Raw genomic sequence first — 14,750 nt, forward strand, 5'->3', positions numbered from 1 at the left:
TGTGTTTAGGATCATTGTCATGTTGGAAAAGTGCACAACGAGCAACGGCACGGAGTGATGGTAGCATCTTCTCTTTCAGTATAGAGCAGTATATATGTGAATTCATGAGGCCATCAATGAAATGCAACTCCCTGACACCAGCAGCACTCATGCAGCCCCACACAAGGACACTGCCACCACCATTCACTGTAGGCACCATGCATTTTTCTTTGTATTCCTCACCTTTGCGATGCTATAGAGTTTGTCAGTATGGGTCCTGGCAAATTCTAGACGGGCTTTTTGTGCCTGGGCTTTAGGAGAGGCTTCTTTTGTGGATGGCACCCATGCATGCCATTCCTCTGCAGTGTCAAGTGAAGTCAAAGTCAAAGAATCTTTATTGTCACTTCAACCATATATAGCTGATGCAGTACACAGTGAAGTGAAATAACATTCCTCCTAGATCAGAGGTGCTACATGGAACAAAAACAAAGTACAGGTGTATGCCGTATTGTGTCACGGGAAACAGTCACCCCAGTTTGGCTTTCTACTTCTTTAGATAACTGCAGTGAACTTTTCTTCAACCCTTTTCATCAGAAGACGCTCCTGTCGAGGTGTTAACTTCCATGGAAGACCTGGACGTCTCTGTGAGATGGTTGCAGTTCCATCATTTTTAAATTTTTGTACAACTTTTGCTACAGTATTCTGACTGATAAGTAAAGCTTTGCTGATCTTCTTTTAGCCTTTCTGGTGTAAAGAAATTATTTTCTTTCTCAGGTTGGGTGGGTAGGTAGGTTTACTTGGAAACTTTATTATGCCTGTCCTGGCCCATTGGCCATAAGCTCTGTATCCTTGCTTTAACATATTCTTAGTACTCTCTACAGGAATAAACGGTGCTACCCTTTTTATATGATGTTCATCAAACATTTCCTTGTTCCTGTACTGAACAAAATCACTGGAAAACTTACAAAATCAATGGAAGTCATTCTAATGACAATCACATTCATACCAATGAAATTTAGACTTTAGTTGCTAAACTGGGTGATGTGGGTTTGTTTTTGGTGTGCAATGGCTTAGTGGTTAGCACATTTGCCTCGTACTTCTGGAATTGATTGGTTGGATTCACACCTCTGTGTGCATTTCGAGTGTTCTCTCTGTACTTTGGGGGTTTCCACCAAGTACTTCTTTCTTCCCCCAGTCCACGTCATTGTTGCAGTTAAAAGAAACCTGAACGTCAGTGTTGTAGGCTGAATCTCTAAATTTACCATAGTGTGGGAATGTGTTTGTGTGATTGTGCCCTGTGTTGGGTTGGCACACCATGTGCCTGAGTCCCTGAGATGCCAAAGCTTTAATAAATTTAACATTTACTAATTGTGCAGACACATTTATTTTTTTTAATCTAAAACGACTTACCGATGAGCAAAGAAGATGAAACCGAAGGGCATTGCCCAAGGCCCCATGAGAAGCAGCTTGACATTCCTGGGATTTGTACTCACAAGCATCTAATGAGGAGTCCATTTTTTTTTAAATATACCCATTATTGATGAATCAGAGACATTTGCATTGGTAGCTCGAAATAATAAAAGAGGAGGACAGTGTGAGACATAATTGTCATGTGTTCACAAAAAAAAGCCAAATGGCGAAAGGATTTTCTTTAATTGCTTGAAAAGAAAGGGTATGTCACCAAACAGCAACATTGTACAGTACAGTAGGGATGTAAAGCAGACATTGATTTAAGTGTAGAAACGAGAACTGTGTCGCTGAAAAAGTAAGAATGCTAAATTAGATTTGTGAAAGAAAAGCAGGTCCTCCATCATCACATTTGGTTGTCGTGTTTGCAAGCCATTCTTCTGGTCTGTGTGCATGCACATGACAATCCAGTGCTGGTAATCATAGCAGTGAAGAGAAGCCAGCGAACTATTTCATACCACAGTGGCACTCCTGACCATGGCCTGAAAACACAAGCACTGAAGTGAATTCTTTAAAATGGTTCCACATATACCTCACACACAGTTAGATTTAGCTTTTATGCCTACTGCACAACAGACTGAATGTATAACATATGTTCAAACCTGAGAAAGACATGTTCAATCCAGCTCTGGGTATGATTGCTGCAAAGTGACTGATTTCCACCTGAACTGGTCTGTGTGACAAATTTTGAGGTTGGAACTTCCACATTAGTACTTGTGCTTATTACTGGTGAGGCTGTTGTTGTCCTGCAGTCGTAACTCTCAAGCTCTGAAATGAGGATATGATGATAGATTTAATAAAAATTCGTAAAAATGTACTAGAATTTTGGCATGAGTAAGTTATATTTGGAATCAATGAAACACCCACTAGAGCATAAGTAAGTATGTGCATAACTCACCATCAGACATGAGGGAATAAATGCAGTTCTCCTGTCCAGCCTGTACAAGGTGAAGGGAAATAGGTTTACTCTGTTCTCTGCTCACAGCGTTCTGAGCCGAACAGATGTACTGAGCGTCCTCGGTGAGAAAGGCACAGTGGAAGAGAAGATCCGCAGAGCTTTGTAAAAGATTGTCTTGAAAATTATCCTCTCTGGACCAGCTGTACCTCACATTGGTGCCTCTCTCAGTTCGGCAGCGCAGGAGAACCGGCTGTCCTTGGCACGTCACCGTAGGCGAGCCATCTAAAAAAACGTGGGGTCTGCTCACTACTTCTGAAATTCAGACCAGTATCGAAAAGTTATTAAAAAGTTCAACTTATTGATTAGCAATACTGATACAGAAACAAATGACATTTAGAATTAATCAATGAGGCTGCCCGAGAACATTTTTGATTTTAAATGAATTGAATTAGCTAGCGAAATAAGTTACCTAAAGATGACTTGTAGTGGATATTTGTTTCACTTGGGAAAAGTACATCTGCAAGTAATGTTTATCTCATTGTTGGTGACTGATTGTGGCTAAGCATCAAGAACATCGTACTGGGTGAGAGCCAGGCCCAGACTTACAGAAGAAGACCACATTGTTTATCACATATACATTACAGCAAAGCAGAATTCTTTTTTTGTTTTTAGAAAGCTGTGGACAGAGCACCCCTGGATCAGAAAGGGTTAAGGGCTTGGCACAAGCATCTAATAGTGGCAGCATTATAGTGTTGGGCTTTGAACCTCCAACCTTCTCATCACTGCAGCAAACCAGAGCATTAACCATTCAGCTACCACATGTAGATACCAACCTGGGCAGGGAGGAAAGGGAGCCATCAAATTGATCAAAAGCTATGAATAAGTATTTAGGTTTTCAGTCCAGTGATCAGAAAATTCAGAGGGTGGATTTTATTGAAGTGAATTTTGTATATCCTGGTGACACAACTTCTAAAAGGTAAGCACTTGCTTTTGTATTGTATTTTTTTTTTTTATGTATTTTTGTTTTTTTCAAGTTTATCAGGGTTTTATTTTTTGAAAGCACAGTGCTGTTTAATAATGCTCCATAATGTGTGTGTGTATGTGAGAGAGAGAGAGAGAGAGAGAGAGAGAGAGAGACATTGTGTATTGTGACAAAGCGGTTTGGTTTCTGGTTCTGGTCAAAAGTGCCATGATAAGTTCAGACATCAGAAAGAGAACCAACTCAGAAGATCTGTGTCACTGAAACATGGAAACATCTGCAGTTTGCCACTAAAGTGTGTCAAAAAAAGAAAATCAACCAACCTCATCACAAACCACTTTCACCATGTACTTGATTTCAGTAGCCTCTTGCTGTATAGGAGCTATAAAAATCAAACCATTCTAACTGACTAATGCCCACAAAACTGATTAACTGAATTTTGCAGTTTGGAAAGGAATCATTAAAACAGCAGCTTCAAAACTAGATCTACAACACCCAGTATTTGTGGTGTTATATTCGTAATGTTTATGTGTAATATTTAACATGATATTTGTTCTAAAGATGCATATTTTAAAATATTAAAAATAAATAAATGATTATGAAAAGTGTTATTGTTATTGACAGACACTGCACAAATAATGGCTGAGTGAAATCAGAAATTTTCGGCTAACATGATATTATAATAATATTGTACTAACTATTGTTTTGTCATATAGCAGTTTTTCTTGTTGTTTTTTATTTAGTTATTTATTTTTTAGGTTTGAGCAGCTGTAGATTTAAGTCATGGTGTTTTTATAGGACCACAATATCTTTAGTCAAGCATTTTTTCTCACCTAACTAGCATTTGCTGTCAGTGATGAGCGCCTCGGGCTGACTTTCACTTTCATCTCATGAGATTGCAGAAAGGTGCTGTAGATAATTTTACAGAGCACTCTGCTTTAATATGATTCATTGTTAACTGTCAAATACACAGAAAAGACTTCACATTTATTATGAATCCATTTTTTTTTAGACTTTCAAGTTTTGTGAAATGTGTTGTAGCATATGTCATATCTCATATCTTTTAAATGAAAATCTGACAGGAAACAGACCTATATAGCAACAAAACCACTGCATGAACAAAAGTATGTTTAAACTACACACTGACTGATTTCTGACAAGAAAGTATGGGACAATGATAGTCATTTGTTTTGTTAATTCAGCAAATATGTAATATCACGTGTTGTTCTTTTTTTTTATATAATAGACCTTTTTTTTTTTTAAATTTCAGAATACAAAGTTGTGCTATATAAGACATACTGGTAAACACCTTACCTTCTGTTACCTTGACTGTTATCCTGAACATGATATCAGCATATATTTTGTCAATCCCAACCCAATAGATTCCAGTGTCTTCCAGCTGGAGTTCTGTCATGTGAATCTGAATAGTTCGGAAACTCTGATATATCTTTGCTTTTTTCTTGAGCCGATGTGTTGTGAATCCCTCCGTATCCATCAGAACCTCACAAGTGCTTCTGGACTCCCCAAAGCACCAGTACTTTTTACTGAATAGAAACTGATTTTCATGATAACTGCAGAGAACATTAATATCTCTCCCAATTGTGGTATGCATGCTGGTTTTATCGCACTGCAGTATGGCATGAACTGCAAAATAATGTGGATGAACGATCAATGAAAAAAAGCAGGTTCGATGTGTATAGGGAAACAAAGTATTCGTATTTTCTGTTTGAAATGGTTGAAAATACTATTACAAACCAGAGGTAGCTGCTATTTCCTGTATAAAGTGCCATATATATTGGTAAAGATAAATAAAACACTGGATTTCAAAGTACAAAAAATAAGGCACAGGAAGTAGGGGTGCTGATGTGCTGCTACTGCAACTAGTAAAATAATAAAAATAACATTAAATATATAGCACGTCACAACAGTGTTGCTTAAAATTCCAACACCCCCGATGCCAAATGTCTTCTCATACCCTGGTGTTGTAATATAACTTTTAGCAAACAATAAACCGCTTACCCTGAAACATGAGCAATAGGTGTACGACCTTCATTGTGTAAATTCGTTGTACGTATACAGACCTCAGAGACAGGATATAATGCAGTCTCACCTGAGGTTGTCTGAACTGGCCTTTGTCACACAAAGCATGAGGAGCAAAACAGATCTTTTCCTGTGGCTATGCATATAGTATGCATATACTGTAAGTCTATTGCAGATGACCTACATACACACATACAAACATACACACACACACACACACATATATGGGTGATTCTCACGAAACCATGGAAACACCATGGCACTAATGATTTTAAATATAAAATGTATAATTTAGTAATATAATAAAGCATCAGAATGAAGACAGTACTGTTCTCTACCTTGCACAATGTGTAATTTCAACATGAGAATGAATTATTTTTCTATTTTGCTGCATTTTCTGCTGAAATTCTCATTACCGCAATGCGCCTGGCTGTGTCTGAATGTGTGTTATGATTTAATTTAAACAAATTAACATAAAAAATTTTTTGAAAAAAAATAAATGGATGTTCTACTAGACTATTCTAGATGACAGGATTTTTTTTTTTACTGAATGTTCATGTATAATAATAATGGAAAAAAGTAGGAAAATGATCCATGCCTGATGTTCTCATCTTCCGCAACACTTTTTGAGGACTGTTTAAACACACATACAGAATGTAAATAAAGTTTGATTATGAGTGATGGAGCACATGGGACAGTTACTTCAAGATGGTGACCTGGTAAGATCATGTTTTTATATCTTTACAGTTAAATGTTAAATATTCTATTGTCAGAATGTTAACACGACTTTTTGATTATCATTACCGAAACAGGAAGTTTTATACATTAAAATATTTAGATTTACAATTTTTTTTATGAAAATGTACTTTATTAAGGTCTAATTATATGCATTGAGAAAAAATTAGTAATGCCATCATGGCTTCTCTATTGTTAGCAAAACATCCTGAGGCACCTCATCCTCTGCAACACCATTCTCATACACCGCAACCATTTAAGGCCAGTTGCGGTAAAGAGAACTTTAAATATCTCTTATGAATTTAATATTAATTTCAAATTTCCTAAATGTTGATATTTTGCTTTATTTGTTTCATTGTAGACAATCAGCAAGTGAGAAAAAAAAAAGCTTTAGCAAAGGTCAGGGTGACAAAGTTCAGGGAAAAATTATACAGAAACCCAGAACTGCTGGAGGAGTACAAAAGAGGGAGGTTGAGAGAGAGAGAGACAGAGAGAGAGAGAGGTTAGGTTTGGAGATGTTACAGCAGGTGTAATTAGCAATAAATACCCTACAGTGTTAGGAAATGTACGTGAGAGTATACACACACACACAAAACCCTTTAGCCACTACTATAATAGGACTTTGGTGCTGGACTGAGTGGACTGTTCATACTGTGGGAAATTCCCGCCACACTAAGGCATGTAGGTCATGTGATTCTTAAAGTGACAGCAGCCTAATAAATTGCTGCACAATTTTGTTATAATTTAGTAATTTAATTACATAATAAATAAACAGTTATTTGTTCTTCTGTTAGTAATTTGGTTTTTTTAATTTTCTTGTTTACTTTACTTTTCAATTCATTTCAAAGACTAAAATTAAGCTCTACCCCAACCCACAACTTCAGGACCAGTATAGAACACACACACACACACACAGAGTAAGCATCAAGTCTATACTATATGATGATGTATATGTCCCCCATGTTATGAGACTAATTTAATGTAATGCTTTCTTTCCGCTTCCAGGAATCAAAAACCAAAACAAACTGGCAAAATAAAGAAAACTGAAGAGCTGACTAAGAAGCAACGTGAAAAGAAAAAAAGACAGTGGTCAGTTATTTTTTAGTGCCATGGTAAAATGGTTCATGTTTTTAGGTAAATGTTGAAATGTTGTCCTGTTTATTCCTGTTTTAATGGGTTTTTTTTGTTGTTTTTTTTACTTTTGGCTTTTGTATTTCTGAAGCACTACACTTTTGAACTTGAATGCATGATTGTGCAAGTATTATCTATTTCTTTCTGCATTATCTCAGACTAGTATACAAGTCTCAGTACAAATCTCAGACTAGTATAGTTATTATCATTACCGAAATAATTAACCTCATTACCGAAACCTATATATCATTACCGAAACTCATGTTTATTAGATGTTAATTTAATTAATAGAAATATAGTACTTTGATTTTAAATGCATGTGCAGAATCTACAAATTATGTTTTCTCAGGTTTGTCATGTCATTTTGAAAAAATGTCAGGTTTCTTCAAAATATAAAGAAAAAATGGTTGTAAATTGTGGAAGGTTGTTAGAGGTTGCGAGGGAAGAGTCAGGAGATTCAGGTTACAGTGCCCAAACAGACTTTACTTTATTAAACACCAGGGAAGTGAATAGACAAACTGAAAAGCTTTCAAAACTTAGGTAACTGCTACTGCAGGAGAAACTAAAGCCTAGTTCACACTACAGGATTTTAAGCCTGATTTGCAAATTAACGAGCTCGCCGACAGATCGGGCTGTGATCGTGGGAAAATCAGCGGGTGATCAGCGCTCGGCAATCTTTATGTGTGAACTACTCAACGACGCATCAAAGAGGCTCGCTGAAGCGTCGCTGACACCTCGCAGACAAAATCCAGATATCTGGCATGTTAAATATCGGGGACGGTCGGCCGACTCAACATCACGTGGTGTCAATTGTAGCTACGACCTCCAGCCAATGAGAGAGCAAGTCAACAGAGTTGAGGTCACTGGAAGAAATGCAGCAGCAGCAACATGGCTTCAAAAATAGTGTGGACACAACATTTATTTTAATAAGTTAACATTTATTTAGAGCGAGACTCCTGCTGACGTCCATTTTCAAAACAAACCTCTACCGAAAGTCTCGCGTCATTTCCGGATCCACCTGTCATGTGTGTTTTTTTCGTGACAAAACATGGTTTGGGGTGGTCTTGAGTGACAAGAGTTGTTGTCAGATCGTGTGGTGTGCGACCCCCTCTCTCATTTATGAAGTGTCACGTAGTGTGAACACCACAAGGACAAAAAAACATACAGTGAAGTCACCTAGTCTGAACAGCAAAGCGATCTGCCAATGGTTAAAGTCTTGTAGTGTGACCAGGCCTTAAGGATAACTAGTCACAGAGTATAATAACAAGCACGCAAACTCAAAAACAGTCAATAATACTTGCCACCGTCTCTGACGAGTATGGCCTTTAAATAGTCTTTGGGCTAATTGTCAGCAGATGCACCAGCGGCGCTCAGGTGACTGGGGCGTGATGACGTCACAGAGTCTTGCAGATCCGTGACAGTCCACCCCCACGGGTGTCTCCAGACGTCCGGGACCGACGACGGGGCCAACCGCGGCCTCTGGGAGCAGGGCGGTCCGGTCGACGTTGATGAAACTCGGAGATGAGCGCGGGGTCGAGGACGTCCTCGCGATTCACCCATGACCTCTCCTCCAGACCGTGGCCTTCCCAGTCGACTAGGTATTGGATTCGGCTGCCCCACCATCATGAGTTGAGGATCTCCCGGACCTGGTAGACTGCATCGTCTGCATCCACATCGGGCTGTTGCGACTCGGCTGTTTCTGTGGAAGGAGGGAGAATGAGATTAATGTACAGTTTGAGAAGCGAAGCGTGAAAGGTGGGTGCGATCCGGAAGCTTGCCGGCAGGTCTAGCTCGTAAGTCACTTTGTTCATGGCTCGTCGAATGGTGAAAGGTCCAATGTAATGAGGGCTTAGCTTTCTCCATGGAAGTTTGAGTCACAGGTCTCGTGTGGAGAGCCAGACCTCCAGCCGGCATGTATCAGCATAATGTTTGTGCTGTTACACGGGGCAGTGCAGGCACGTGTGTGCCAATTCCCAGACCCTCTCACTCTCTCTGAACCAGTGGTCTACCGCAGGAATTTCGGATGGTTCTCCAGACCACGGGAACAGAGGTGGCTGGTAACCGAGTATCCACTGGAACAGAGTGAGCCCTGTGGCTTCCTGGCGGAGCGAATTCTGTGCGTACTTGGCCCAGGGCAGGTATTGGCTCCACGTATTTTGATGATCTCGGCAGTAGGCGAGGCGCACAGGTATCGTCCAATTTCCTGTATTCTGCACTCAGTCTGGCCGTTAGTCTGTGGATGATAACCAGATGAGAGATTAACAGACACATTAAGTCGTTTAAAGAAGCCTCCCATACCTTGGATATGAACTGGGGTCCTCTGTCTGATACAATGTCCTCCAGGAGGCCATAGTGATGGAAGACTTGGTGGAAGAGGGCTTCCGCCGTTTCCAAGGCTGTAGGTAAACCTCTGAGCAGGATTAGTTTACACTCTTTGGAGAACCGGTCCACCACGACTAGAATGGTGGTATAACCCTCGGAGGAGGGCAAGTCGGTAACAAAATCTATCCCCAGATGCAACCAGGGGCGATGTGGAATGGGAAGTGGTACGAGCTTGCCCTCAGGTAGCCAGCGTAGCGTGGAAATGATGGCGCAGACCGAGCATCCTTTCACAAATCGCGCAACCTCTTGCACCATGTTAGGCCACCAATACCTGTTTCTAAGAAGTGAGAGGGTTCTCTGTCTGCCCGGATGCCCGGAGCCCAGAGAGGAGTGCAGCGAATCCAGCAGGTGTAGACATTGGGATGTGGGCACGTCAATTTTCCCTTCCGGGCCTCCCGACAGAGCAGGTTCTTCCGAGGCGGCGGCGCGGATCTCTTCATCGAGGGACCACAGAATGGGACAGACAAAGAGGTCTGGGGGTAATATGGGCTCTGGATCTTCCGGTTTCAAGTCTGGAGCATGAACATGTGACAGAGCATCGTATTTTATGCCCCAGACGATAAGTGACCGTGAATTGGAATTGCGTGAAGAACAGAGCCCAACGTGCCTGGCGAGGGTTTAAACGCTTAGCTTCCCGGAGGAATTGAAGATTTCTGTGATCGGTGATTACCTCGAAAGGGTGTTTGGGGGTCCCTCCAACCAGTGCCACCATTCCTCTAGAGCTAACTTGATAGCCAGTAATTCGCGATTACCTATATCGTAATCTTGCTCCGCCGGGGACAGTTTCTTCGAAAAGAAAACGCATGGACGGAGTACAGAAGGCACACCTCCTCGCTGAGATAATACTGCTCCGACACCAACGGCGGAGGCGTCCACCTCTACTATGAATGGGTGGTTTGGATCAGGATGTAGCAGGGTTGGTGCGGAGCAGAAGGCGGCTTTTAGATTCTGGAAGGCTTCACATGCTTTGGCGGTTCAGCTAAGTTTCTTGGGTTGGTTACGTAGTAGGGAAGTAAAAGGCACAGTGTACTGGCTGTAACCTGCCACAAAACAATGGTAAAAATTTGTGAACCCCAGGAAGCGTTGTAATTCTTTGATCGTCTGCGGCTGCGGCCAGTCCTTCACTGCTTTTACTTTTGCTTGATCCATCCGAATCCCTTTGGCGGAGATGATGTATGAAGTGAATCACAGACTGGTGGAATTCACACTTCTCCAATTTCAGATAAAGATGGTGATGGTAAAGACGAGCGAGCACCTGCCGGACGTGACGGACATGCTTGGTTCGGTTGGGAGAATAGATCAGGATGTCATCAATATACACCATCATGAACCGATCTAGCATGTCCCAAAGAATCTCATTCATGAAATTCTGAAAGATGGAGGGTGCGTTGGCGAGACCATAGGGCATGACTTGATATTCATAATGTCTGGCAGGTGTAATGAAAGCTGTCTTCCACTCATCACCTCGGCAGATTCGGATTAAGTTATACGCACTCCGTAGATCAAGCTTGGTAAAAATCCGAGCCCCTCGAAGTTCTTCGAGTGCCATGGGGACTAGAGGCAGGGGCTAAGCGAACTTTACCTTTTGGGAATTTAAGTTTCGATAATCAATACAGGGTCGCAGCCCCCCATGCTTCTTCGCCACAAAAAAAAAAAGCTGGACACCGCTGGAGAAGTGGAGGGGCATATAAACCCCTGGTGTAACGCTTCCTGAATGTACTCCTCCATCGCTTTGTGTTCCAGGACAGACAGAGGATAGATGCGCCCTTTTGGCATTTTGGCATCGGGAAGCAGTTCTATTGCACAATCCCATGGCCGGTGTGGAGGAAGTTTAGTGGCGGCGGTCTTACAGAAGACATCATGGAAGTTTCGGTATTCATTCGGGAGGTCCACTGAGGTGGAGTTCTGGGGGCTCTCTATGGTTGTAGATCCCAGCGCCAGTTGTATGGGAGCAATGACTGGAAGTGCGCGCAGACATGACCAGAGACAGTAGTCGCTCCACTGGGCGATACTTCCTTCACTCCACTGGATGTTGGGTTGGTGAAGAGCCAGCCAGGGACATCCGAGAACGATATCCACATGAAAATCCTCCAGTACCAGAAACGACAAGGTCTCCTTGTGAAACACTCCGATACGGAGGGAGAGCTCAGGAGTGATCCACTTCACCAGTCTATGGCCCAGCGGTTTTCCCTGTATCCTCTGAAATATTATTTCAGAACTTGAAGTAACTGTGACTATTAATAATCCATTTTTAAAACTGTGAAAATGTATTTGCTTTTCTATCAGTGTTAATGTTTTCACAGTGTTGCGGTAATGAGATTTTTTAGGACTTATTTTGGAAATTATGTTCAAAAAGGTGTTAAATGGAAAGTAAAAGTTTTTAAATTAATATTCACAAATACTCCGGACTTTTCTCCGGACGGGAAAAAAAGTTTTCATGTTTGAAATTTTAAAACCAAGATTTTTATATATATATATATATATATATATATATATATATATATATATATATATATATATATATATATACACTATATTGCCAAAAGTATTCGCTCACCCATCCAAATAATCAGAATCAGGTGTTCCAATCACTGCCATGGCCACAGGTGTATAAAATCAAGCACCTAGGCATGGAGACTGTTTTTACAAACATTTGTGAAAGAATGGGTCGCTCTCAGGAGCTCAGTGAATTCCAGCGTGGAACTGTGATAGGATGCCACCTGTGCAACAAATCCAGTCGTGAAATTTCCTCGCTCCTAAATATTCCACAGTCAACTGTCAGCTGTATTATAAGAACGTGGAAGTGTTTGGGAACGACAGCAACTCAGCCACGAAGTGGTAGGCCACGTAAACTGACGGAGCGGGGTCAGCGGATGCTGAGGCACATAGTGCGAAGAGGTCGCCAACTTTCTGCAGAGTCAATCACTACAGACCTCCAAACTTCATGTGGCCTTCAGATTAGCTCAAGAACAGTGCGCAGAGAGCTTCACGGAATGGGTTTCCATGGCCGAGCAGCTGCATCCAAGCCATACATCACCAAGTGCAATGCAAAGCGTCGGATGCAGTGGTGTAAAGCACGCCGCCACTGGACTCTAGAGCAGTGGAGACGCGTTCTCTGGAGTGACGAATCGCGCTTCTCCATCTGGCAATCTGATGGACGAGTCTGGGTTTGGCGGTTGCCAGGAGAACGGTACTTGTCTGACTGCATTGTGCCAAGTGTAAAGTTTGGTGGAGGGGGGATTATGGTGTGGGGTTGTTTTTGGGAGCTGGGCTTGGCCCCTTAGTTCCAGTGAAAGGAACTCTGAATGCTTCGGCATACCAAGACATTTTGGACAATTCCATGCTCCCAACTTTGTGGGAACAGTTTGGAGCTGGCCCCTTCCTCTTCCAACATGACTGTGCACCAGTGCACAAAGCAAGGTCCATAAAGACATGGATGACAGAGTCTGGTGTGGATGAACTTGACTGGCCTGCACAGAGTCCTGACCTCAACCCGATAGAACACCTTTGGGATGAATTAGAGCGGAGACTGAGAGCCAGGCCTTCTCGTCCAACATCAGTGTGTGACCTCACAAATGCGCTTCTGGAAGAATGGTCAAAAATTCCCATAAACACACTCCTAAACCTTGTGGACAGCCTTCCCAGAAGAGTTGAAGCTGTTATAGCTGCAAAGGGTGGACCGATGTCATATTGAACCCATGGATTAGGAATGGGATGTCACTTAAGTTCATATGCGAGTCAAGGCAGGTGAGCGAATACTTTTGGCAATATAGTGTATATATATATATATATATATATATATATATATATATATACACTACTGGTCAAAAGTTTGGACACATCTTCTAATTCCATGGTCTTTCCTGGTGTTTATTTCTTTCTACATTGTAAAATGCTGAAGGCGGCTGAAATACACAATAATCTCGTTGATATTGAGATACGTCTGCTACTTATGCTCTGTAAAGCCTTCATAACGGCTCTAATCTGAGGTGCTGTTAATTGGTGATTTCTGAGGCTGGTAACTCTAAATGAACTTCTCCTCTGCAGCAGAGGTAAGTTTTGGTCTTGCTTTACTGGGATGGTCTTCATGTGAGCCAGTTTCATCATGGTGCTTGATGGGTTTTGCAAATGCACTTGACAATACTGTTCTTGCAAGAACTATTCCAGAACACCTGACCTTCGTGTCTTAAAATAACAACTGACTGTTGTTTTTTGTCATTACATATGGATTACTTAAGTCCATGTGTGTTATTTCATAGTTTTGAAATCTCCAGTATTGTTCTAGAATGTAGAAAATAAATCTCTAAACAAAAACATTGAATTAAAAGGTGTGTCCAAACTTTTGACTGGTAGTATATATATATATATATATATAAAATTCCATCATTATGAAAATGGTCTATGAAATGAATGCCATTTGACAAAGCAAGCATGTAGGAGGGATTCTTCTGTCTGATCAGACCAAAATAGAAATTATTGGCCCTGGCACAAAGTGCTATCTATTGCAGACATAAAGCTCTGGAAAAAAATTAAGAGACCACTGCCCAATCTCCAGATTTGAACCCTATTGAAAACCTCTGGAATGTCATGAAGAGGAAGATGGATGATCACAAACTATCAAACAAAGCTGAGCTGTTTTTGCAAAAAGAGTGGTATAAAGTTACCCAACAGCAATGTGAAAAACTGGTGGCGAGCATGGAGCCAAAACGCATGCAAAACAGGGTTATTCCACCAAATACTGATTTCTTAATGTTATTTCGCCAAAGCATTAACATAGTTTGTTTACAAATTATTTGCATTTTGTTTTATTTGAGTTATTAAAGCTCTGCAAATACTGCATGATCTTGGGTTATTTTGATGTTCTCAATTCCTTTAAATATACACTCTAAATAACAATAGTTATATTTTGAATTTAGGAGAAATATTGTCAGCAGTTCCCAAAAAATGAAACAAAACTGTTCATCTCACCAAAACATGAGCCTGTAAGAAACAAAACATAAGAAACGAAAAAAAAATAAATAAGAAAGAGCTGTATAACTCTTCTCATCGCCCTGAGAACATCATACATGGTGGTGGTAGCATTGTGTTGTGAGAAAGCTTTTTATCACTCTGAACTGGGAAATTGGTTGAGGTCAAGAT

The 14,750-nt window shown here is 41.0% G+C and overlaps 1 protein-coding gene across 2 annotated transcripts; it reads right to left on the minus strand.

Moving 5' to 3' along the window:
- Positions 1-1,622: 1,622 nt before the first annotated feature.
- On the minus strand, positions 1,623-5,452 carry LOC131366274 (uncharacterized). 2 transcript variants are annotated; one of them, XM_058410603.1, is made up of 5 exons: positions 5,343-5,452; positions 4,638-4,967; positions 2,345-2,656; positions 2,049-2,214; positions 1,623-1,928 (listed from the first exon to the last, which is right to left on the minus strand). In XM_058410603.1, exons 1-5 carry the CDS (start codon positions 5,374-5,376, stop codon positions 1,793-1,795), a joined length of 978 nt encoding a protein of 325 aa, XP_058266586.1. In that variant the 5' UTR covers positions 5,377-5,452; the 3' UTR covers positions 1,623-1,792. The 2 variants fall into 2 exon arrangements, with proteins under 2 accessions (XP_058266586.1, XP_058266587.1); XM_058410604.1 differs by lacking the exon at positions 4,638-4,967 and having other exon boundaries at positions 5,343-5,382.
- Between the last annotated feature and the right edge of the window lie 9,298 nt (positions 5,453-14,750).

This window comes from Hemibagrus wyckioides, linkage group LG15 (assembly GCF_019097595.1).
Source record: "Hemibagrus wyckioides isolate EC202008001 linkage group LG15, SWU_Hwy_1.0, whole genome shotgun sequence".
Lineage (NCBI taxonomy): Eukaryota > Metazoa > Chordata > Actinopteri > Siluriformes > Bagridae > Hemibagrus > Hemibagrus wyckioides.